Raw genomic sequence first — 24,909 nt, 5'->3', positions numbered from 1 at the left:
TATCCGGCGGGTGATGTTCATGTCGGTCTCGACGCGACGTGTGACACGCTTTTGGTGGTTTTAGATAGCCGATACGTCATCACAACAAACAGCATTTTTTGTGCAGTGACGTTACTTCATTTGGCTGAACTAAAGCGGATTAGGAAAGTTTGAGATGATAAAACGTAAAAGCGATGTGCGTCAAGCAATCACTATCTGCATTTCCGTTGGTGAGGTTTCAATGCTTTCGTATCAATATCTGCTTGTCGGAGAAAAAGACCGATAACAACGTTATCTTCCGTTAACTATAGCGCCGCACAGACTCTGCTCGAACGTTACATTGGCTGATGATCGGCCGGCCGTCCCTCTCACGTTATGTCCATTCCTCCATTCCTTACGCGATGTGAGAGGGACGGTCGACGAGCTGAAAAAGAAAGAAAAAAAATCGAACCCGACGGACGCTCCTCTCGGCGCGCGGGAGCGCGCCTCCGCCGCGCGCGCCGAGCGCCCACGCACTGGGGAAGCGTCTCCCGTCCCCTCCCGTCCCGTCCGAGAGGGCCGCGCCGCCGGCGGGGCCGCCCCGGGCGGCGGCGCGGCTATTCGGAGGACCGTCTCGCCGCTGTCCGGCGCTAGCCCGTTAACGAACATATAACAACGTTATCTTCCGTTAACTATAGCGCCGCACAGACTCTGCTCGAACGTTACATTGGCTGATGATCGGCCGGCCGTCCCTCTCACGTTATGTCCATTCCTCCATTCCTTACGCCAATCACACCCGACAGGACAGAATGTTATTATAGTGATCGGTGCTCCAGGAGGGACGCGGCGTAAAGTGGCCTGCTCAGGCAGGCCAGGCCGCGGCCACGAGACGCCAGGCAGGAGGCAGGGTTGGTTGGCAAACAGCACTGATCACACACTAGGAGAATGGGCGTCGACTCACCTCTGTCACTTGGTTGGAGTTTGTCAGCGCCCAGTGGAGGGCGGGGGCGCGCACAGGGGAGGTAAGGGCGTCGCGGCTCATACTGGGCCCGTCGCGGAGGCTGTGGTTGTCGAACCTCAGCCGATAGTTGCCCGCAGTGTGCTATTCAAACACAGCCGGGTGAGGGCGGGCGCCCCGTAGCACAAACAACGGTCCACTGGTGGGGAGGGTGGCGTCTCGGGCGGTCAGCACTGTGCTGTCTCCTCCGGCAGACTGCGGCTGGGCCGGAGAGCGCGTGTTTGCTGTTGGCCCCGACAATATGGGGGCAGTAATGGGGAGGGAGACTACGCCGTCCGGTGCCCGAGCCGAGCCAGCTGAGCTCGGTGTGCGGTCAAACGGTAGATTGGCGGTGGTGTGGCGTCAGCATCCGATTATAAACTGCGCTGGCTCGTCATACCAAGCCATACATATGGTCATCATACCAATCAGGGGCCATACCGAGCGTCTGTGCTATGAATCGGGTTACAGATCATTCTGTGGTCGTTAGACGCAATATAACGTCAGTGGGAGCACCGGTCGGCGGTATTGTAATGTCAGAGTCCGAATCAGTTGGCGTCGGCGCCATATCAGGGTCATACCGAGCGGCTGTGGTATGATATCAAATCACGAGCCGTCCCTGCGCTCGCCAGACGCAATGTGACATCAGCGCGAGCACCGGTCAGCGGTGTGGTTACGTCAGATCCCGGGTCGACCTGAACCGACATCATGTCAGGGCCCCTTTCGCCATTCTCCCGGCCAATTGCGGCTGCCAGAGCCGGAGGGGTGTTCACGGACACCGCACACTGCTGCGTGCGGTGTGTGCGGTGCGTCCAGCAGGCGTGGGGGTAGGCGGCTCTGACGTCACGGCTGCGTGCGGTGGACGGATTCCTGTGGCCGGTCCCGACCGGCCACAGCGGTCGCTGTGTGCGGTGACGGAAGGCTGACGCAGGGACGCAGTGGGCGGAGCTTGGAGGCTGTGTGCGGTCCAGCCGCACACAGGGCCCGTGAACAGCCCTCTGGCTCGTCTCCCCGTGCCATGAGCACTATCAGCTGGTGGTGCGCGGGCATGGGGTGCGCGTGTTTGTTGTTGGTCCCGATAACGTGAGGTCGGCAATGGGGGAGGGGAGGGGAACTGCGCCGTCCGCTGTCGGAGCCGGAGAGCGCGGGTGGGTGTCGTCTTACAATGGACACACGCGGAGTGGGTCTTTAACGCAATTACCTGCCAGCGGGATGCATTTACACCTGGGTCGGCAGCCACGATGGAACGTCAGCGTGTTCCCGGCCGGCGGGGGTGTGCGTTGGAACGGGTCAATTGGCGGTGGTGTGACAACGTCAGAACTAAGGCATGAGTGGGCTTGCCAGTGAAGTTGGTGACGCGATGTGACGTCAGCGCGGCCACCGGTCAGCGGCCCCGTGCCGGCAGAGCCACGTCAAATTGCGATGGCTTTGTATGGGCCATACCGAGCGGCTGTGATGTTCAGTTCACGAGCGGTCCTGCACTCGTAAGACGCGATGTTAAAGGGGGACCCTCCCACCTTCAAAAAAGTTAATGAATTGGCATGAAAGTAGCGACCGGCCAGGAAATCTGGCAGATGATTACCCGCTGCGGCTTCCTGGTCTCCACACTGTGGCTAATTGGTGTTATGCCAGGCCGGCACAGCACGTCCCAGTCGAGAGCTGTGTGCAGAATACCCGGATTTGCCGCCATGGCCTCTCGTGCTTTGGCGTCGGCGGCCCGAGTTTCGGCGAGGGGCCGGTTGGCGTAAGTACGCAGCAGCCACGCCATGTAACTTGTCAGCTGGAGCCCCGCCGCCGGGAAATGGTAGGCTCTGTGAGCCAGCAGTTCGGCTACCCGGGCCAAATAGTGGGCGGTGGTCGTCAGCGGGCCCCCTACTTCATCCCCCGAGTCGTCGACCGCGACGTAGCGGCCTCGGTGGCGGAGGTCCTGGGCGGCCTTGGTGCTGACCCCGGCTAGCTGGAGGGCGGGTACCGGCGGCTGCGCGTAGGACACTACCGGTAGCTGCTGGTGGTCTTGTGCGCGGTCCGCCGCCACCCCTCGCTCGCGTGCCTTTAGTTCTGCCGCGGCTACGCTCTCACTAGTCTCGCCGGCTGAGCGTCGGTACTCGTCATAGGGCTGGATCATTTGTGGGGGCAGCCCGTGCCCGGTGCTGGCTGCGCCGCTCGGCTGGGTCGCGGGGGTCGGGCGGTTGTAGGCCTGGGCCGTGGGTGTGGGGCCGACGCCGGCGAACTGTTCATTCCCGGGCGCCGGCCAGTTGGGCGCGCCCCCGGGCGCCGGCCAGTTGGACGCGCCTCCGGCCGCCGGCCAGTTGGGCGCGCCTCCAAGCGCCGGGTAGGCGGGGGTGTGTGCCGCGCCTCCCCATGAGGGCGGGGCCGCGGCGCCGGCCGTCGCCGGTCGGCACAGGGCAAGCCGGTGGGTCTCCGGCTCCGTGGGCCCGTGTTGTTGCTGGTATGTACCGGGGCCGGCTGGGGGCCCGCCGGCGCGTCAGCTCCGGTGGTCGTCTGGTGGGCGGGCATTGCTGTAGGGGGTCACGGGCCTGTCACGTCTGCCCAGGGGCCACCGATCGCGCTCCGCGCTGCGGTGTTGTCCGTTGGGGTGAGCGGTCGGAGTCCTGTAGGCCAGGATAACAGGCCGTCAGTTAGGGGCGTTGTTTGCAGTCCTGTGAGTGGGATGAAGGCGCTTAGGTCCACTGAGACGCCAGTATCGGGGGGGGGGGCGTTGGCGACATGGCGGCCTCGCCGGGAACGTCACCAGCGGTATTATGGGTACGATAACGCTAGGGTGACCGGTGCGGAGAGCGCGAAAACAACCCACGGTCAAACACCAGTCGGGCGGGAAAAGTAAACAATGGACGGTCAGGTGTCAACCGCACCACACGTTCGCCCACCGCCGTTCGACCCCGTGACCCCGTTCTTGCGGGCGGTGTGACGTCAGGACTGCTGGGCCAGGCCACGTGGTTAGCGTACGCGCGGTCACCTGATGCGTACGGGCCGTACGTGGTCGCATGCGGTGGTCAGCGTGCGTTCGATCCATTCGTGCGTACCGCTGTTTACCAGTGTATGTGAGCCGACAATGCTATGGGACGGGTCAGAGTTCCATTCGTGCAGACGGGCTGCCAGTTGCGCTATATAGGGCCAGTCAGCGATTCATGCTTGCGCGCGCGTCGGTGTGAGCGTGCAGACCATTAGGCGGGGAGCCGTCAGCGCTCCGGTGGGCCGTTCAGCGGCTGTCTGTGAGCGTGCAGACCAATTAGGCGGGGAGCAGTCGTGCGTGGAGCAATCAGCGCTCAGAGGGGCCGGTCAGTGCGTGGAGCGATCAGCGCTCAGCGGGGCCGGTCAGTGCGTGGAGCGATCAGCGCTCAGAGGGGCCTGTCAGTGCGTGGAGCGATCAGCGCTCAGAGGGGCGGTCAGTGCGTGGAGCGATCAGCGCTCAGAGGGAGGGGCCGGTCAGTGCGTGGAGCGATCAGCGCTCAGAGGGGCCGGTCAGTGCGTGGAGCGATCAGCGCTCAGAGGGGCCGGTCAGTGCGTGGAGCGATCAGCGCTCAGAGGGGCCGGTCAGTGCGTGGAGCGATCAGCGCTCAGAGGGGCCAGTCAGCGGCTACTCGAATAAGTACGGGCTGTCAGCGTGTGGAGCGATCAGCGCTCAGAGGGGCCGGTGATCAGTGCATGGAGCGACCAGCGCTCAGAGGGGCCGGTCAGTGCGTGGAGCGATCAGCGCTCAGGGGCCGGTCAGTGCGTGGAGCGATCAGCGCTCAGAGGGGCCGGTCAGTGCGTGGAGCGATCAGCGCTCAGAGGGGCCGGTCAGTGCGTGGAGCGATCAGCGCTCAGAGGGGCCAGTCAGTGCGTGGAGCGATCAGCGCTCAGAGGGGCCGGTCAGTGCGTGGAGCGATCAGCGCTCAGAGGGGGCAGTCAGTGCGTGGAGCGATCAGCGCTCAGAGGGGCCGGTCAGTGCGTGGAGCGATCAGCGCGCAGAGGGGCCGATCAGCGGCTACCCGAATAAGCATGGGCTGTCGGCGCATGGAGCGATCAGCGCTCAGAGGGGCCGCCTGGGCCGCGATGGTGGCCTAAACGACGGACAGGTAGTCGCGTGCGCCGGTGATATCTTACCGGTGATGGCGTATCCTAAGGCGGCGTGCTCCATCGTTGCACAGGCAGATACTGCACAGGAGGGAACTGCTTAACGCGGCACTTCGCTCTCCAATCTCCTCTCGCTGGTAGACTCTTCTGCGCGACGTCAAGCGCGAGACACACGCCCATGGAGACGGCGAGCTCTCGCCACGCACGACGCCCATCTGAGAGGTATTTACCGGGGATAACTGACCTGCACTGCTTAGGAGCACGTCACATCTCGGCCTCCGGCAGTGTACCCCATGGGCGAGGCGGCTACAGAGGCCAGAGAGACGGAGACAAACACTTATGACACTGCAGGGTGCCGCCATATACATGGCCAGAGGGTACGTCACCGGTGCCGATGTAGATCGCAGGAACGTAGCGGCGTGCTTATCCCACGGAGGCAGACACTACAAAAAATCGAACCCGACGGACGCTCCTCTCGGCGCGCGGGAGCGCGCCTCCGCCGCGCGCGCCGAGCGCCCACGCACTGGGGAAGCGTCTCCCGTCCCCTCCCGTCCCGTCCGAGAGGGTCGCGCCGCCGGCGGGGCCGCCCCGGGCGGCGGCGCGGCTATTCGGAGGACCGTCTCGCCGCTGTCCGGCGCTAGCCCGTTAACGAACATTTCAGGTCAATTATTTTAACTGCAAGGCTGAGTGTTAAGGTTCCTCGCGGACGTACGCATGTCACCAACGGGATAGCAGCTTATGTTTTAAGCCGCGCTGCCGTCTCTAGAAGCTGAGGCGTCACCAATGGCTTATCGGCACGCATGACATGCATCGTGATCTGCGTTAGCAACATAGAAAGCTGACGGCTGACAATAGGTGTGTGTCTTACGCCCCATCGTATCTTATTTTAATATTTATAATACAGTATATCTTGCGAGTCTTGAAATATTATCTTCGTCTCGCTTTAAGTTTTCCTGTCTTTCTGTCCCGATTACTCTGCCTCTTTTCCCTCCCTTTTAATCAGCTGAGCTGGTCTGATCAGGCTTGTGAAACTCAACGCATTTATAATAAATTCTGACATAAAACCTGCCAGAATCTATACCACCCCTTACCGCCAAAAATCCAGTAACAAAGTATGCTGCTCGTCAACTAACACCTTTAACCTGAGTAACTCGACGCAAAAACATCCAAGTCATTAGTGAACAGTGTGCATTTGTGACAAACTCAAGCATTCACAGACAGGACGGTCATTCGGGTTCTCAACAACCTGTTATCAGCGATAGGCTTGCCGCCAGCAGTGGGTTTATACCCCGCAATCTGTACAGGCATTCATACGAGTACGGCAAGACTCACCGAAATAAACATCGGCACATTATAAATATCAGTTCACCGTCCTCATTCTGCTATCGACTAGCATTTATCACAATGACAAAGCCCAGCAAACCGCCTTCCAGTTATACCTATCCGCAGTATTCAACATTGCGATCCCACGAAGAAACTGTCGGGATCGATCTTTGACTACCTGAATACAGGTATATTGTACACGGCTTTCAGCCAACAGGGCGCACTTCGAATGTCACACATGACGACAGTAAGTGATCAAAGTGTCTGGCAAACAGACAGTAGTCACTCACCAGCCGCCGAACAGAGCGGGTCACCCCTTAGAACACAGAACAAACGAGCGAACAGTCCTATACGACAGTAAGCTCGCATCAGATAGCTCACACGTCGTGGTCAGATTCTCACCGAACGACGCGCTCACACATCTCACTTGGAGTCTTAGATGCGGTAGCCGGGGTACAACACAATTTGACGGAATTAGACGCGATGAGATGCACATTGCCCGTCAGACGTTTGACTTGTCGACGAATCCACTATGGTCGGTTGAAAAGTCCACAACCGACACTAGTCTGTCATTGCTCTATCTCATGCACAGCTCTGTGGCATATCGTTGGTCTCTGGTCGTATTAGCACGCGCCTCTAGTGCCTTTCGGCACTCACACTCCCCTCCTACCTAGCCGCCTGCAAGTGACAAAGTAGACGTTCCGGCTCCGCGAGCTCTGGACGATGCAGGGAGACGAGCGCTCAACTGCAGGATCTTTGGAAGAGCCTTCTCCCATCAGTGGTTTGCGACTGTTCGAGACGTCTCAGATCAATCGGTAGCACTGTCCGTCAGACCCTTACACGTCTCGAAATATCACCGTATTACGGCGCTGCGGCTCTAGCGCTTGGGAGCTCAGATGAGACCCACCCAGGTGGCACCAGACGCGCCCTCGACGACCGCCGTCCGACGAGCGCTGCTGCCTGACACACGAGTAGGTGGCGCTGCCGGGTCCCGACTGTTCATCGGGCGAGGATGATGCCCACAGCGAAGAAGATCCACCGAGCCAGCTCCTGGCACAGTGTGCATTTTGAGTCTGAAATGAATGGGAGAAGAGATAAAGGTGCATAGGTTTTGGAAAATAAGGGCAATGTCCTCCAGGTCACAGCAGCATTTGGAATCACGACGAATAAACCGATAAATACGTGGGTTTATTATAAGGAACACATCATAGCTCTTGAAGTTCACTAGGCATTCGAGCGTCTAAAGAAGTTGACGTCGAGCGCAGAGGGTTATCATTTCAATGCAGGTACCACGCCCATCCTGCCGAACCCGGCGTAATCCAGGCTCACGTGTGCATGACCGTATCATGAGCCCCACCAGAACTGAATTTGAGCTGGTTAGGCCTGGATTCGGAAATGCAACGATTTTGATCCGTTCTCAAGGAAGGGATACACCTTGTTTTCATCGGGAAAAAATACTGGCTTACTAACAGGATATATTGTATTTCGTGCTTGTATCGCTACATAATTATGCTGGTTTTAGGTTGTCGACCACCGGGAAACATGCAGCTTCAGTTTATAGATAAAAACGTTGTGTCCAGGAAGCAAGCGACAGCCTAAGCTGCTGCTGACAGCCGAGAGGCGGGTATACCCATTCAAATTGTAAGGTAAGAATCGTGTTAAGGAATGACCAATTTATTGCGCACTTCCTGATATCACAGGAAAGAGGCAGCTGCGAGTGATTTACCGTGTACGCTCTTGCTATCATCCCGGATGTATGCCAAGCAGAATCAATACTTTAATCAACTTCATGTGAACTCACTCCAGGAAAGGTATTGAATATAGGAAAACTATAACGGAAGATGGGCACATCGTGCCAGGGGCGTCGTTTTGTATAGGCCTGGGAGTGCCCGAGCACTACCAATGTTCAGCTGAGCACTACCAATGTGTTGTTGAGCACTACCAACATTTTTCTTCACTTATTGAGAAAATTGCATTCAAACATGTCATACAAATAAAATGAATGAGGTTCTTATGTATAAAATCAACATGATAGCAAGTAACTTCAATGGTAAGTGGTAACTATTGATGAAAATCTATAGACTTACTCCACAAGTAGATTGAATTTGAATTGGTTGACCAATTCAATCTTCTTGTAGCGTACCTAAGTCCATAAATTTCCATCAATACCTACCTAGGCATCATTTTCACTTTCCACATCATGTCATTACGTCAAGTAATTTCAAGTTATGTGGTACCTACCTACCTACCTACCTACCAAGTTTCACAATAGTCAGGGGCGTCGTTTTGTATAGGCCTGGTAGGGCCCGAGCCTTGTTTATTTGGGCCCTACCAATGTTCGCTGAGCCCTACCAATCTTTTGTCACTTATCAGTTGATAAAAAATCAAAATAAACAGATAAGCAAATATTAAATAAGCACATATGCAAGTACATAAATAAGGTTCTAGCCACAGTAGGTGCATGTAGCTGATAATGAGGTTTCACGTGTCTAGGACTCCGGTCCTTAATGGATTTCAAGAGGCTCGAAAACGCAATTGGTTATAGAGGTCCATAACTGCCTCTGAGTCCCGCATACCACGCGACCGCCCCTAATAGACCCCGATCCGTCTCCACACCAGCCGCTGGAGGCCCTACACCGACTTCGGAAGGTGCCGCGGTGCTTCAGAATAGGCCATAGGTATATATTGATTTGAGTGGGTGATGCAGCCTGATTCCCCAGGGTTCAACGCCAGGTCATTACCGCATCAGACCCCGAAAACTGAAGCTCGTAACTACGAGGGGCGTTCAAAAAGTTTCGGGCCGAACAATGAAGGAGTTGGAATTTTGGCCTGCAAGGCGGTGTGTTAAATGATGTGTTATTGGGATGTCCACTTACGCAAATTAAGTAAGTGGCCATTAATTAAGTCTCTTCTGTGATTGATTCGGGCTTCTATTCGTAGCATAGTTCGCCATTTCGGATAGGATGGGCGACGCCCAGAAGAGAGCAGTGATTCGTTTCATAGAAGTTAGTGCAGAAAAGGCACCAAGCGTTAACCCTCGCCCTGGGCATTTTTCATAACACGGCCTGGCAGGGGGAGGGGTCGATGCGACCCCCCTCCGCTCGTCAACTTTCCAAAACAGGGGCACACAATTGATGATGTGCGTCCATTCGATAAACATCGAGGAGAGGCTATAGGGAAGCTGACGTAAAGTGTGCACCTGATCCGCGACCACGCACCTGCGTACATGGGCGGGATGACGAACAGTGAAGCGATGAGCTTCGAGTTGTTGTCGCATCCACTTTTTTCTCTCCGAACCTTGCACACTCTGGTTAGTGGTTGCCACCTCTTCCCCAACATAAGAAAATTAGCAGCGGCAACCTCGCTAACAGCAGGGAGACGAAATCAGCCGTCTTGGACGTGCAGGATGGGTCAAAACCCACTTGGTTATGGAGGCCTTGAGGGCTCTCGCGAAGCGCTGCGCGAAATGTGTTTGTCTTAACGGTGTTTATTTGAATAAATGAACTTTTTGATCTAATGAGTCAATGCTGTATCTCTCTGCTCCTTCATGGTCGGGCCCGTACTGCCCGTAGCCTTCTGAACGCCCCTCGTACTGTCATCCTTTTATTTTGGCAAGCAGGTCTTTCTAACTATCGTTGTGTTTCCAGTCCTCGTTAGTTGTCGAACCCTTCAATTGGCGTGGGTCTTCAAAACCGTTCCTGGCCCCGCAGCCGTCTTTTTTAGTCGGCTTGGGCCCTCAAAGCTGTTCCTGTCCCCTTTCAGCACAGCCGTCCTTTTAAGTCGATGTGGGCCTCTCTCAGAATGGCGTGCATTCCTCCGACACTATTGCCTATATAACTGCACGTTTTGTGCATGGCGTCCGGTGTGGACCCAGATTTCCAAAGGTTTTTTTTGTGTTTTTTTTTTTTTTTTAGATTTCGGTTAGTCTTGTCAATGACCATGGCGAAAAATAAGTGGCCGAAATCCGATGAGAAAGGCAGATTTGGGGGTACCCTACCTTGTAAGCCCCGTCATATATGGCCAGCCGCCGCCTTTGGGCACTACCAATCATTTTCGGAAAACGACACCCCTGCATCGTGCCCACACCTGCTCCACAGTATCTGCTGGTGTAAATGCCCGGTGTCATCTGATCAGTGGGACCGAGCCAGACCATGGGTGGCCCCACTGGTCCACACAGGGTTACCCAGCGGGGCGATCTGGGTGACCTCACCACGGGTGATCAGATTTAGCCCGCCGGCCCCTCTCAGTGATCAGATTTGGCCCGCAGCTGTCCGACCCGCACTGTTCGATCCCCAGCACTGATCGGCGGTGACAACAGAGGTCTTCTAATACCGCTGGGACCGATTGCCGGGTGACTGGATGGCTGTTGTGTCACGCATGTGTAACTGTTCGTTAAATACCTAAAACGTTGGTATATGCATAATGATAATGCATTTGATCAGCTTTTAAGTGCAAGGCGTTTATCACAGATAACTTTAAAAAAATTAAACAGCATTCGTTATGGATTTCAACAGAAGGGCCTCACCAGAAAGTTGACAGCAGGTACTTATCGCGTTCTAAAAAAGTGTTCTTGAGCGTGATATCTCGACTAACTACTTTATCCAAAAGTAGTTTTGGATAAAGCGGCTCTTTGTCGAAGATAGTTTACCACGTAGGTGACCGTATTTTACGGTAATAACACGCTAGACGGAAGCGGTAATGCGTGTGGGGGCGAGAAGCTAGAACGATACACGGGCTCTAATCAGGATCAATTTATCATCGCTGATGGCCTATTAGACTCCCAGCAGCAGAGTGAAACCAAATACGGACGTATGCGCATCTGGCTGACCTTATCCTCACTTCTGTATGGAAATATGAAATTGCCAAAATAAATTACTGTATTAAAAATCGAGATATTTCGAGCACAGCTCTTCGTCGGTCGATTGTAATTATTTACACACATAACAGGCACACAATGTCGAATTCGTCTCAAGTTCTTCAGTAATGTCGCAGTAAGAAATTTAAATACACAGATCCCGTGCAAATTGATCACCCTAGTTCCTACCTTAAAAATATATCTAAACATAATTCCCCAGTTAAACTAGCAGTACATATATAGGTATCTTTCAAGAACCAATTCACACACATTTATATACATTATTTTGGAAGAAGCTGCCATGATGTAGTGTTATCGTTAATTTTGGGCCTGGCGTCTCCGATGAAGATGGATTCAGCGATTCTTCTATCCGCTTCGTCTTTGCATACACGCAGGATTTTGGCCGTCACCGAGATGTCGCGTCGATCCATCTCAGGGTGCTTATGCAGCGCATGCTCTCCTAGGGGAGTGTCCTCTTCTCTGTTAATGCCGTTCCTCCGATGCTCGTTGTAGCGGAGTCTAACTGGCCTGCTCGTTTCTCCGATGTAGGTGTCGCCGCAGTGACTGCAGGTAAGTTCATATACCACGTTTTTGGTCGTGCACTTGGACTGTAGCCCCGCCTGGCATGAATGACAGCACCTTCGTCCCGAGGGGCAGGGGGCTGGGTTCAGTCGTGTCTTGACCAGTCGTTTCTTCAGGGTGTTGTTGGTGGTCCATGCTATCTCCACTGGTAATCCAGAGTTGATTGCAACCTTCTTCACCTGAGCAGCCACCTTATCATTAACGAAGGTGAAGAAGGTTGCAATCAACTCTGGATTACCAGTGGAGATAGCATGGACCACCAACAACACCCTGAAGAAACGACTGGTCAAGACACGACTGAACCCAGCCCCCTGCCCCTCGGGACGAAGGTGCTGTCATTCATGCCAGGCGGGGCTACAGTCCAAGTGCACGACCAAAAACGTGGTATATGAACTTACCTGCAGTCACTGCGGCGACACCTACATCGGAGAAACGAGCAGGCCAGTTAGACTCCGCTACAACGAGCATCGGAGGAACGGCATTAACAGAGAAGAGGACACTCCCCTAGGAGAGCATGCGCTGCATAAGCACCCTGAGATGGATCGACGCGACATCTCGGTGACGGCCAAAATCCTGCGTGTATGCAAAGACGAAGCGGATAGAAGAATCGCTGAATCCATCTTCATCCGAGACGCCAGGCCCAAAATTAACGATAACACTACATCATGGCAGCTTCTTCCAAAATAATGTATATAAATGTGTGTGAATTGGTTCTTGAAAGATACCTATATATGTACTGCTAGTTTAACTGGGGAATTATGTTTAGATATATTTTTAAGGTAGGAACTAGGGTGATCAATTTGCACGGGATCTGTGTATTTAAATTTCTTACTGCGACATTACTGAAGAACTTGAGACGAATTCGACATTGTGTGCCTGTTATGTGTGTAAATAATTACAATCGACCGACGAAGAGCTGTGCTCGAAATATCTCGATTTTTAATACAGTAATTTATTTTGGCAATTTCATATTTCCATACAGAAGTGAGGATAAGGTCAGCCAGATGCGCATACTTCTCATGATGATATTCCTCAGAACGCTTAACCACTTACCAAATACGGACGGGTCAAATAACGCCAGAACAAGGCAAGCGTGGAAGAAAATCCCCGTTATAAAACTTATTTTTATGGGAGCAGCGAGCGTCGGTGGAATTGTGGAGCCATCGATGTCCCACCCATGGACTCGCCACTGACAAGAGAGTGGGACGAGCCCCTCCTCTCTCGCGCGTTATCGGCTCAGTGAGGCCAAACCGGGGACAGCCTCACTACAAATCACAGTCTACGAGACTCCAAAGCACCGCCGGCGGGTCGTAGAGTGAGACAAAGGCCTCCCCTTCCGTCGCTCGTCAGGCGGCGCGCTGAGGGGCTCTGAATAACACTCGCACTCCTCCGCCGCCCCCGGGGCAGCTCAACAGCCCCATCAGCTCAAGCCGCTGGCCAAACGGTTCCCCGGCGGCCGGCAGAGCGCGGAAAATAGCCGCCCCAGCGGACCCACCGGTCACCTTTCACCCCCGGGCCACAGAAGAACCGCTGACAACTGGGCGAGCAGAGGTGGCACAAAAACGGCGCACCAGCCGCGCTGATCGTGGCGCACCGGTGGCATTCGCGGCTCACCGGCGGCGAGTGATGTCGTCGTCGACTAGCCATTAACTAAGCTCGTTAACTAGGATTCGTTAATGGGTCACGGCGTGGGAAAGAGCTGATTCGTGGTGGGAGGGAGGCGGGAGGCGCGCGGGGGTGGACGTTGGGTGGCGCGCGGGGCGATGGGAGACCAGAGAAGGGCAAAGAAGCCGTCGGGAACACCTTAGAGAGTGGATTGAGCCGTCTTAGTGAGCCGCCCGAGCCGTTTTGAGTGAATCCTAACCGCTCGAGCTAGCCAAATCGTTTTGGATAAAGTATGATTTACCCAAATCAGCCGTCTAAATAAGGTGCCTTGGAAAGATTATTGAACTAAATCGACCAAGTTTCGGGGAGTTGATGTAAACCTCTCGAAGAGTCTGACCGAGCTGCCTGAGGGAACTTGACTGACCCATTTTCTTGGCTGTTGACTGAGCACTGAACAGCCTCATTGACTGAGCAGTGACCAGTCTCGCTGACTGAGCACTGAACAGCCTCATTGACTGAGCACTGAACAGCCTCATTGACTGAGCACTGAACAGCCTCATTGACTGAGCACTGAACAGCCTCGTGATGAGCAGTGACCAGTCTCGCTGACTGAGCAGTGACCAGTCTAGTTGACTGAGCACTGAACAGCCTCATTGACCGAGCAGTGACCAGCCTCGTGAGTTGACTGAACTAGTCCGCGGCAGAGTGTGCCGGGAATGTGCTGCCGGCGAGCAGAGACCGTACGGAGACCGGAGACCGCAGTGTTCCCATGTGAATGGGAACCAGGATCATAACGCGGCCAGACTTTAATTAAAATCCACAGTGCTTGCCGCTTAATGGACGCTCATGGAATGCAGTTAAGCTATTCTTAGCATTTCATTATGTTTATTAATCCAATCATTATTTACAGCTGAATAACATAATCTCATAGGTCGGAAGGAGGAAAGAAAATAGAGGCCACTTCAGGCAACCGATATGTATGTGTCCTCAGTGCGCCGGTACATAATTGTGTCGTGTTCCCTCTCTTCCCGTCCCTCCCTCTCCATCTCCCTCTCCTCTTGTGCCCACCTCTGGCGGCCGATGTGTCCTCTGTGCGCCGGGAGAGCTCCAACGGCCGACCCTCGGAGACGCTCAGCTCGCTGCTCCTCCAGTAGAGCGGCCCCAGGGGGTCCTCCAGCTGCGAGACGCACTTCAGCTTCAGATCTCCCGCGCGGAAGTGTCGCGGACGCACGCGGAAGCTGAGTCCGACGGTGACCGTCTGCAGATCGTCGTCGTCGATGCTGGGAGGCCAGAGCTTCAGATGTGTGAAAGACGCCTGTGGGGGGCAGGGAAGGGTGTGAGCGCAGATGAACCGTGCACGCCTGCACGGAGGTAGGGACACGGAGGATTGCCAGTACCTCAAGACAGATGTGGAGATATGGTTAGAGGGTTTTAAACCTCGCACTGTGCAATGTTGATGAAAACGTGACTAATCGCAAATCTAGCAGCTTACGCAGAAATATTTATGAGCGGCTATGTGTTACTCAAAGTGCACAGCGCAATGAAACCAATATAACGTTAGCCTGAAGGCGTCTGCGCCCCAGACGCCATGCTAGTAAACGCACGTTGGCGGTGCCTTGCAGCTAATCATGTTGCACTTACACAAAGCCATAAAAACACACTCGGCACTAACAGTAAGTGGCGCTAATACTCAGGAGCCATTAGCTCGCGCTAAAAACTCGTACAGACGCACTAACAACATTACGCGCCATTAGGACACCGCAGACACCGCGCCAATAATTCAATCGCAGATAGCCAGAGCACAGACTTCCGCGAAACGGCTATTGCGGTAAAGATTTGACCCATAGATATACCGGCACTGCGCATACAGATCTTTTATTAAAAGCCTACCTTCCCAGGCCCAGTCCCAGCCTACCTGGACCGTACAGTACAGGGCTATGGACCGATCACCGGACCAAACAGAAGGCGACACATCGTAATTCACACTGGACAACATCATCGGGGAGTGTCTCACCCGTTCGTTGTTGATGTACCAGGCGAGCTGGGCGGCTGGCTGACTCCTGAACGAGGTGCAGTTGACCGTGACCCGGTCACCGACCTCGTACCTTGGGTTACCGCCGGTGATGATCGGACCGTCGGACGGAAACACTGCCGGGGAGGTGGGAAAGTTGCATATGGGGCGGCGGAGGGGCTGACTGTGTGTCGGAACTGTTATAATTTATTTCCTCCCTGCCTGAATAGAGGCGGAACCGTACAAAGACTCGATCCTGGCTTCCAGGCGTCTTGGTGTCTATTGTCTAAAGATATGTAGACGTTCCAGACTCGCTGACTGTCAATGTCTGCGCGACCTGACCCAGCCTCAGGCTCCGAGAGGCTGTCACTCAGGACAGCGCGAAAATCACATCCTTCGCCACCCACTCTGCACTGCGGTCTGTCAGCGATCGGCGAAATAGGTCGCCAGTTCCGCGCCAGTAAACCACACCACCGACTCGCATAAACACGAGGCTAGTGCTGCGCGGGGCAGGTGAATGTTGTGCAGCGGCAGAAAAAAGGTGTCTCAAACAGCACTAGGGGAGAGCGGGGTGAGTTGTATCATGTCCAAGTTGTATCAGGGCGAATTGTGCCAAACTTATCCAATAGAGAGCGCTCGTGACACGACCAGCCGACGAGGTTTTCCGGGCGCCATCTCTCCCTGTTCTGTCGTGTGGCTGGGTGGACGCGTCTCGAGGTGAGAGCCGATTTTATGTTTTTTTAATGTCATTCTAAAAAAATAAGTTGCAGGAAAATGTGTGTTTTGGGCATTTAGATGTGCACGAATTTGAAAGATCTCCGTAGCGGTGGTGAGGGTAGGTTCTAAGGCTGCGTGAGTGAAAATGGATTTCTCCAGGTGTCCGCATGTTTTTGAGCACGAGGATGTTTTTTCCAAGATGGCGGTGAGGTACATGTTGTATCAGAGCTGGGTGGGGTATGTTGTAACATGTATGTATGTATGTATGTATGGGTTTGTTGCTTTTGATCGCGAAAGCTAAGTCCTGGCTCGCGTTTGTAGGTAGCTAGTCAATACTCGTTCCATTTCGGCACAATCGGTTGGCTGCTTTGCTCTTAACGGGTCACTTTTGCGTCTAGTCTGTTGATGTTTCGTTCGTTTCGATGTTTCGTTCGGATTGACCTAAGTTTGGTCTAATAAAGGTGAAGCCTTTGAGCATATACATTGTATTAACCCCATTTAATGTTGTTCTTATGTTCAAAACCAGTAGCAAGCACACTCCCTGAAACGTGAAATAGTGATACAAATTACCCCACCATGTGATACAACTCACCCAAGCCATGGGGCAAGTTGTATCAAAAACATTGTTCTATTCGGCAGACCGTAGAAGAAAAATTAGTAGAAGTAGCGGAAAAGTTACTTTGCACAAAAAAGCAGAAGAATCAAGGAAGGAGATAGCATGGAAATAATGAGTTTATCACGGATAGTTACGAGGTTATGGGTCTCGGAGTAAAAACTGATACAACCCACCCCACTCTCCCCTAACTGAGAGACCGTGAGGGCGAATGTTTTACAAAAATTGCCAACGAAACATGAGAGTGACCTTATAGTTACCTTCATTGGTAATGGGCTGATGAAGTTATCTATGGTTACTAAGTCACAGAAGGTATTATGTACAGTTTAAACGGAGTCTTGTCCTTGACATTTGGCAAAATCGGCATTCCTGTACTTCATTAGCGTCATACGACAAGAATGTCCGAGCCAATATAACTGGCGAAAAGAAAAAATCAAAGACTTAAGTCAGTTTCTACTGTCTTGCAAAGAACGAAATTCGAGCTTATAGACAAGCTCTAGAAGGATTTAGGCAAAAACCAAAGCCGACTCGACTCTCAACAGGTCTAATTGAAGTTGACATGTTTTGAAACAATGTCAGCTCTGTTCTAGACACCCTTATTTATTTAAAAAAGTGAGCCCTCCATATCAACGACGTGCTGGACAGCGGACACGACGCCTGTCAGCCTCCTACGCCCGTCCCAATTACAGTGATCGGAGGCACGACACACACAATGATTGCACCATCCCCTGCAGCCTCTCCTCCTCCCCTCCCCCACCCCATCCCCACCTCACCCCTCCCCACTCACCGACGACTCGCACGTTGCCCTTGCCCTGCTCCGTAGCAAAGGTTGGCTTGTCGAGCGACACCTCGCACACGTATCCTCCCGAATAGCGGAGCGTCGGCGCCGACAGACGCACGTGCGTCGCGTTCGACGAATCCAGCTGAAACGACACACAGCTGTGACGACGGCCAGCTGGTGGCGGGGGGGGGGGGGGGTAAACCGGTACAGATGAGCGGTGTTTTTGTGGTGGCGATGGCCGTCTGCGGTAAGGCGTATTGACGCCACAGAGCACAGGTGTAGGCGTGGAGAGGGCCACGCGACGGATATCAGCTGACCAAAAACTGTAGTCTGCTACCGTGATTGGCTTATAGGGCTTTCCCGTATACATGTTTTTCATTTAACCCATTTACGCCCTTCGTTGCGTTTTCGCAACGCAAGTAAGCATCGACGTGATCGAAGCTTGAGAAGTGTGTAATGGAGGCTAAACGGTGAGACAGGTTTCAGTGTGTATGGCATGGTTGTGCGCATGATGCTACGCAGTTACAAGTCTGTGCGGTCGGTAAGTTACTGCCTAGAGCTCCCTGAGGGAAGTCGAAGGTCTTGTGAGTGATGACGTCACGAAAAACAACATAAATAGGCTAAGTGCTCAATGATATCGTAATGAAGATTGTGTAAACATATTCTGCAGAGTCCCTACAATAACTTAGATATGCATTTTGTTAAGAAATTATGCTGCAAAAAGGGTTTGTGACTATTTTCAAACATGACTACGGTGGCGTTGCGGAAACGCAACGAAGGGCACATCGGGAAGACAGCGATGTTGCGAAAACGCAACGAGGGGCACATTGGTAGGGTAGCGGAAGTATGAATATCAACAATAGACTTCACTCGTGATACGCTGTGGGTTCTTTCTTTCTCTCCCCCATCTTCCTCCCTCTCTTCCTCGTTCCCCCAACTCTCTTCCTCCTTCTCCCTCTCTCTCTCTCTCTCTCTCTCTCTCTCTCTCTCTCTCTCTCTCTCTCTCTCTCTCTCTCTCTCTCTCTCTCTCTCTCTCTCTCTCTCTCTCTCTCTCTCTTTCTCTCGTTTTGTAGTCATGAGGGACGTATGTTAAGTGCAAGGTGCGTTTGCACTTAAAATGTTGCGACATATTTCACATTTACTGCCTCAAACAGCTACAAAGACTCCTTTCTTTTTCTCTTACAGGTTATCGGGATGTTCGTTCACTAAGCAATGTGTTCCCTCCCATGCATCTGAAAATCGCATGGTAGGAAGAGGACAGCTGTATCAAACGGTCGGCGATGCTGACGGACCTGAGAGATAATTAGGTCCTTTGGAAATTGGATCGACTATGTACAGTAGGTCTATTAAAAAAGTCCCCAGCACCAGTGGGCGCTGCCTTCGCTGAGCCGAACCCCCGTCTGCCTGTCCCATATCGCGCCGGGCTCAGGTCAGGTAGGGTCAGCGGGACCGCTCGGTCCGGCCCGCGGGCGGTGGACGGGCGGCCGGTAACGCTTTCCGCCAGCCAGCTCTGTAGAATCCAACAAACGGGACGGCCACCGCTCAGCGCAGCGAAACCGGTGTTAATGAATGGCAGTAGATGTTCATGGCCACAATGATTATGAGATAGTCATTGTTAGCCCGTGCCCCACAGGAATGCCTAGACTCTCAAGCCCTGTTGGAGTGGAAATGGGGATTGAGCATCATTCTTATAACTCAGCTTTGGGTATTTAAGTGGTATTCGAAGTAGCGTCAAAAGTAGCAAAAAGAAGAAAAGATACTTCAGCCAATTTTAGATCGGTTCAGAGCAAAAGATCATGTCACCAGAGGTCATCGATGATAAAATTTTGCTTGGACAGGGTGCGTTGCGCGCACCGGTGCATTGGGTTTCCAATTTCCATGGATGCATCAACAGACTCGGAAGCTCATAACGCTAGCGTGGAGCCGAATTCATATCAACCGCCGCAACAATGCATGGCAGCGCAGCGCAGCGTGCTGCAGCGCGGGGCCGTGAAACACCGCCCACGGCTATCCATGTCAGGGCAATCCAACCCACGTGATTTGCTCGGCCCCAGCGGAGCATGAGGCCCAGGACTCCCGCCCAGGCCCCCTGTCTCCCCCTAATTCCTGTCATCCTTACCACTCTGTAATTGACCGAAAGAGCCTAACCTAACACAACAAGTAGCTCGTTTACCGCTATGTCTGAATAATATTGTCAGATTTAATTAAGGTCAACGGCTAAGCACGTAAATAACAGCAACTGCCATCATCGGTATTATGAGAAAACCAGTTGCTTTTCCACAAACACTAAAAGCTCTAAGCTAAACTTGCATGAAATTAATTTTACCAGCCTCGTGTTCCTCTTATCAAAACGCTTCGAATGAATCAAAAGTTGATCTTTAACCCGCGCCCCGTAGGGCTACCGGCGGACCCTACCACCCGTAGGGGGGGGGGGGCGTTTCGGCCCCCCCCTAAGATCTCGGAAAGTTACCGGCCGATTTTCAAAATTCAAACGGCGTTCGATAGCCCCACCCGGGAACTACCTTGTGACCAAATTTCATTGACCTAGGTCAAACCGATGACGTCACAGGTCAGGTCAAAGGTCAGATTTTCACCGTTCACAGGCATTTCAAGAAATGTGTTGTGAAATCGAGTAAATTGGTAATTTATTGAAAACCATCGATGGTACATTGTTCGTCAAACACATACTTTGCTATCTGAGGTCACTGATACCAGGTCAGGTCACAGCGAGGTCAGGTCACCGGGGGTCACATTATGAAAGTGTCGTGTGATACATGTTTTATGGTCTATTTTACATGACAAATGCGATTATGTGGGTTAGGTAGCCTTTGGGGCCAGCTTAGGTCACGGTTTGGTGAAGGTCAGGTCAAGGTCAGGTCAAATTAGGTCAAATTTCAAAGTTGATATTTTTGCATAAAATGGGTATCGATTCGATGCAGCTCGTCACGGGGAGTCCAATGGTGGTCTTTGTTTTGCTCTACGAGGTCTAGAATTGCCAAAAATTGAGTTTGAAAATTTGACGTCATCATTTTTGAACAGTTTTTTTTCGCTATAACTTGGCCAAAAAACGAGATATCGATCTGAAATTTGGTATGTAGATAGAAGACGGTAGGTACTATCACATATATTCCGGGTTTTTCGAAAATCAAAAAACTTTTTGGATTTTTCGGCTTATATATAAAAAAATGCATTTTTGATTTTTGGGGGTCAAAACTCAAAAATGTTAAAAATCCGAGATAGCAGTTTTGTAGCCCTGGCAATTTTACACCTTTTGTGTCTTGATCATTTTTCTCTATCTTCAAAGCTGTAGCCCTGACAGGTCTTCTCGCGAAGGTCTTTTTTCGGTCGAAAATGACAGAACATGACGTCATTCTGACGTCATTTGTGGCCAACCTATCATAGCCTCTGGAAAATTTTTTGGTCACAATGTGTAAAATCGATGCCCGGAGGGGTCCTGAAAGTTTGGTGGCGATATCTCCAGCCGTTTGGGAGATATCGACCGAAAAGGACAGGGGGGCCGTTTCGGCCCCCCTACGGGGCGCGGGTTAAAGGTCATTTCAAGAATTTGGCCGATGTTCAAAGACATGACCTGACCAGAAATGGTCATGATGCATAGCAGGATATTAGATCCGTATCGTGGAACTTTACAAACACTTTAGATGATTTCATAACTTAAGCAAGCATGTCTATCAAAAATATTTATTACATGGCTCACGTGTAAGCTGGGTGTGTGATCATGCTTACGAGTATCTTGAACGCAACTGATAATGTTCTGTTGGCCACAATTTCTATATTTAATTTATCCTCCCGGATTTCATATTTTTATTAACCCTCGCCCGTAAACGGCGATCTGCCACCTTCGCCCATGCAGGGGGGGTTGGTGCGACCCCCCCTTGGCGTTTGAAAACGGAGCGTCGTAGAGCTTAGCGGAAAAGACCAACGGATTGCTCTCGCCGAGATCTCGCGATTGGTGGTATATTTTTTGGTCCTAGGTCAACATTTGACCTACTTTTGACCGGTCAAAGGTCAAATTTTCGGAAAAATAGACTTTTTTCAACTTTCCGCGGCGATTGCGGCAAAACGGTGAGAGATATCGACTTGAAACCTTCACTATCGCGTTCCTTGATCAATTCTCTATCGTTTGGTATGTATTTCGTTTCCCTAGCTCTAAAAATGGCGCGTTGGGAGCGCCGGAAGTCGGCAAGGTCACAGTCGGCGGCAGAAATTCGAAAAATCAAAATTTAAATTTTTGAAATCTGATTGTATTTTTGGATTTCGGAGGTCCATTTGCTCCCTATAGAAGCTAATATTGCTGCATATTCCCATTGAGGTGACAAGAATTAGCAAAATAGTGGTTCGGGCGCTTTTCAAAAATAGTACCGGACGCTGTTCCTCTTGTGACGTCATAGCTCCGTGACCTGACCTGACCCGGTCAAGTTTCTTATACCATATGATAGCCAATACTTGCCCCAACATGCATGGGCAGTTTCATCACGATCCATCAACCGATGTCCGTACCACCGGCAGGAAACCTCGGGCGTTGGCACTCAGTTTGTGAAAATCCGGCCGGAGGCTGTTCCCTTTGTGACGTCATAACTCCGTGACCTGACATGACCCGGTCAAATTTTTTTTCATCAAAAGATGCGCAAGGTTTGCCCCATAAGGTACCCAAAATTTGGCGGCGCTGCGCGCCGCCGTTTTTGCACTATTTCCGAAAAGCCTCAGGGGGGGGGGTGGCACCAACCCCCCCCCCTACATGGGCGAGGGTTAAGCCGGGTTCCCACTACGACCGTTCAACATCTTAAAGTAAAATAACGGGAGAAAACCGGCAAGATCGGCAAAATCACAGCATGCATTTTTACTATCTCTGCCGGTGGTGGTGGGAACCGGGTATTTGACACGTGTTTTCGGATGGAGACATTTGTAAGGTTTTGAAAGTTTGCTCCCCATGCTGGTTGGTTGGTGAGGTCGCCAAAAAGTTGAACAGTGTTCAACTTTTTGAACGTTCTTGAAGGTTTGTGCAGATATTAAATGACAATGATAAGCATTTTTAGGCAGTGCATAGAGCAGGAAGCCCTTTTTGGGAAGTTTCTTGATATTCAAAGTGAGAAGACAAGCAGCAAGGCATGAAAGGTGGTGCATTTTTGCGGATAAAGGCTATATAACTCTAATTATATACATATGTAGATGTAGGCGAGCGCTAAGTGGCGATGAATAACAACTTTTCGGCAGGTTTACCGTAGGTCTAGTGCAATTTATTCATTTACCTACCATCAGCGCCTGGAAAATAAGAATCTTACAAATAATGTCATGCCACTGCAAATGCGGCGCAAATAACAAACGTTTATTTACATCATCTAACAGTGATACATAGCTGTAGCAGCACTTGCTCTTGTGAAACTAAAGGCAGAGTTTCCGACAATCGTGGCCACCGGCGTCGTCGCTCACTTATTACCTCAAACGGGCGGCCACTCCTCGTTCAACACACGCAGCTTCCGCCGTCGGATCGTCACTGAGGGCCTCATTCGAGGCTCAAGCAATCACAGTGTCTTCTGGATCAAGGCCATCTGGACCGCGCCATGTGATTGGAACGACGACATGCGAAGCATGCGATTGTCATTGGGCTGTCTGGTCCTTGTTATGCACATCGCATGCGACTCTTGAGCGAATGATCCTCGCTATGTCAGAACATGTGCGACTTGTAATTCATCTCCCTCTTTTCGTAGCACCGCTCCGGAACTCAGAATCTCGGAGATAGATAAAGTAGCCACCCGGTTGCGCGCCAGCTACCAAGAGTTGCATCGTAGATTTAGGTAGACAGGCTTGGGAGTTGGGATCTCAAACGCTTAGGCCAAGCTCTCCTCTGGAAGACCGCTGCATTGTAATGCCACGCCACACTGCAGAGTCAGACAAACGTCGACAGTTGCCACCATCTGCTGTGAACCGTTGTGCTCGAATACACTCGTTTATCTTCATTGAGCACACGGCGTCAGTTTCCTTGCTGAACTCATAAGTGTTTCTCGTCTGTTCAGTTGATATTAGTATAATTGCCTTTATACAATTCTAGCATCGCCTGACGAGATGGCGTAGTCACATGATGATGGTGACATGAGCTGTGACACTGCTGTAAGTTGGAATGTCATGCCGGCTCCATACACTTGCACTCGTATACCTAAATCGCTGAACCTGTGTCGGCAAATTCAGTTGCATTGCAGCCTGCTTCAACTTGCTAGACGTTTTATCGAGGCTTGCCACAATAAACTGTTAAGAAATCATCGGAACCTGCAATTTATCGGTTACAGCTTCCCGAAGGTATTCACAGCAAAACCACAATGAGTTATATCAACTGCACACATTTTCTCTTCAAAAGTCAATAGATTGTCGTTATCACAGCTGTGAATGCTTTTCGTTGACATTGTTGATATATTTTCTCATGCTCGCGTACTTTCAATACGCTGATAACTTTTAAGTTTTTCTAATTTTATCATTCATTCAGTTGCATGGGATCTTTTACCACGTCAACTACCTATATTCGGAACTTTTTTTTACAATAGCTTATTGTGCCAATCCCTCCTTCATCATCGCTCCTCTCAACCGGCTTTGTCCAAGCCGTTTGCCGATGTCTCATGATGTTTCCCCATCTTGCCCCGTATACCAGATCTAGGGAAGTGTTAAACTTTTTTTAGAAAAGTCTCTAGATCAACGATCTCGTCCGTTTTCTCCCGTTCTTGCAATTTACGATGTTGAACGGTCGTAGTGGGAACGCGGCCTTAATGACACCTTGACGATGTCGAGAAAAAAAACGCTTAGGAGATTTAACAGCCTGAGATACATTCAGTATAAGGAAGGGTCAAGGGTGCTAGATTCCTTCCGTCCTCGCATAGATAACATGAACTACCTGGGCCCTGTTCATGAAGTCTGCGGCCGCTGCGGCCGGCCGCAGGCTCTAAGCTCCGCCCATTTTTGAAACGTCATCACTCACTCGGCCGCAGCAGCGTTCCATGAACAGCGTCTGCTGCCGAAATAGTTTCCGACAATTGTTTACAACTGAAGCACACCGGTAGATAATTTGTTTACAAAATCGTCTCCATGACAACACGGCTTGCGCCTATTTGACTTCAGTGCGCCAAGTTCAGTGCAATTAGTTTTCTTGAGGCTCGGCGGTCGCTGGATTGCGGCCGCAGAGATCGCAGCGGCCGCAGCAAGATGACGTCATACATTCGTCATACTGCATGAGCCCCGCCCCTTTTTGTGACGTAACAACCCGGCTGGCCGCAGCGACCGCAGCGGCCGCAGCGACCGCCGGGGTTCATGAACAGGGCCCTGGATTGGACACTCGTTTTTGGTGCGAAAAATAAGAGGCCACTCTGGCCTCTTATTTTTAATGACG

At 51.9% G+C, this 24,909-nt stretch overlaps 1 protein-coding gene across 1 annotated transcript in view; it reads right to left on the bottom strand.

Annotated features, from left to right (window-relative positions):
• Positions 1-6,202: 6,202 nt before the first annotated feature.
• LOC122370033 overlaps positions 6,203-24,909 on the bottom strand; it is a 33,479-nt gene continuing 14,772 nt past the window's right edge. Inside the window, exons 3-6 of the mRNA XM_043345273.1 lie at positions 17,526-17,661; positions 15,412-15,545; positions 14,466-14,712; positions 6,203-7,428 (exon numbers count right to left, since the gene is read on the bottom strand). Coding sequence (XP_043201208.1) covers positions 7,355-7,428; positions 14,466-14,712; positions 15,412-15,545; positions 17,526-17,661 — 591 coding nt within the window. The 3' untranslated portion in view covers positions 6,203-7,354. The remainder of the gene's footprint in view (positions 7,429-14,465; positions 14,713-15,411; positions 15,546-17,525; positions 17,662-24,909) is intronic.

This window comes from Amphibalanus amphitrite, unplaced genomic scaffold, assembly GCF_019059575.1.
Source record: "Amphibalanus amphitrite isolate SeventyFive unplaced genomic scaffold, NRLGWU_Aamphi_draft 001092F_arrow, whole genome shotgun sequence".
Lineage (NCBI taxonomy): Eukaryota > Metazoa > Arthropoda > Thecostraca > Balanomorpha > Balanidae > Amphibalanus > Amphibalanus amphitrite.
Note: the sequence above shows the minus strand (reverse complement) of the source record. Positions and strands in the feature narration are given on the sequence as shown.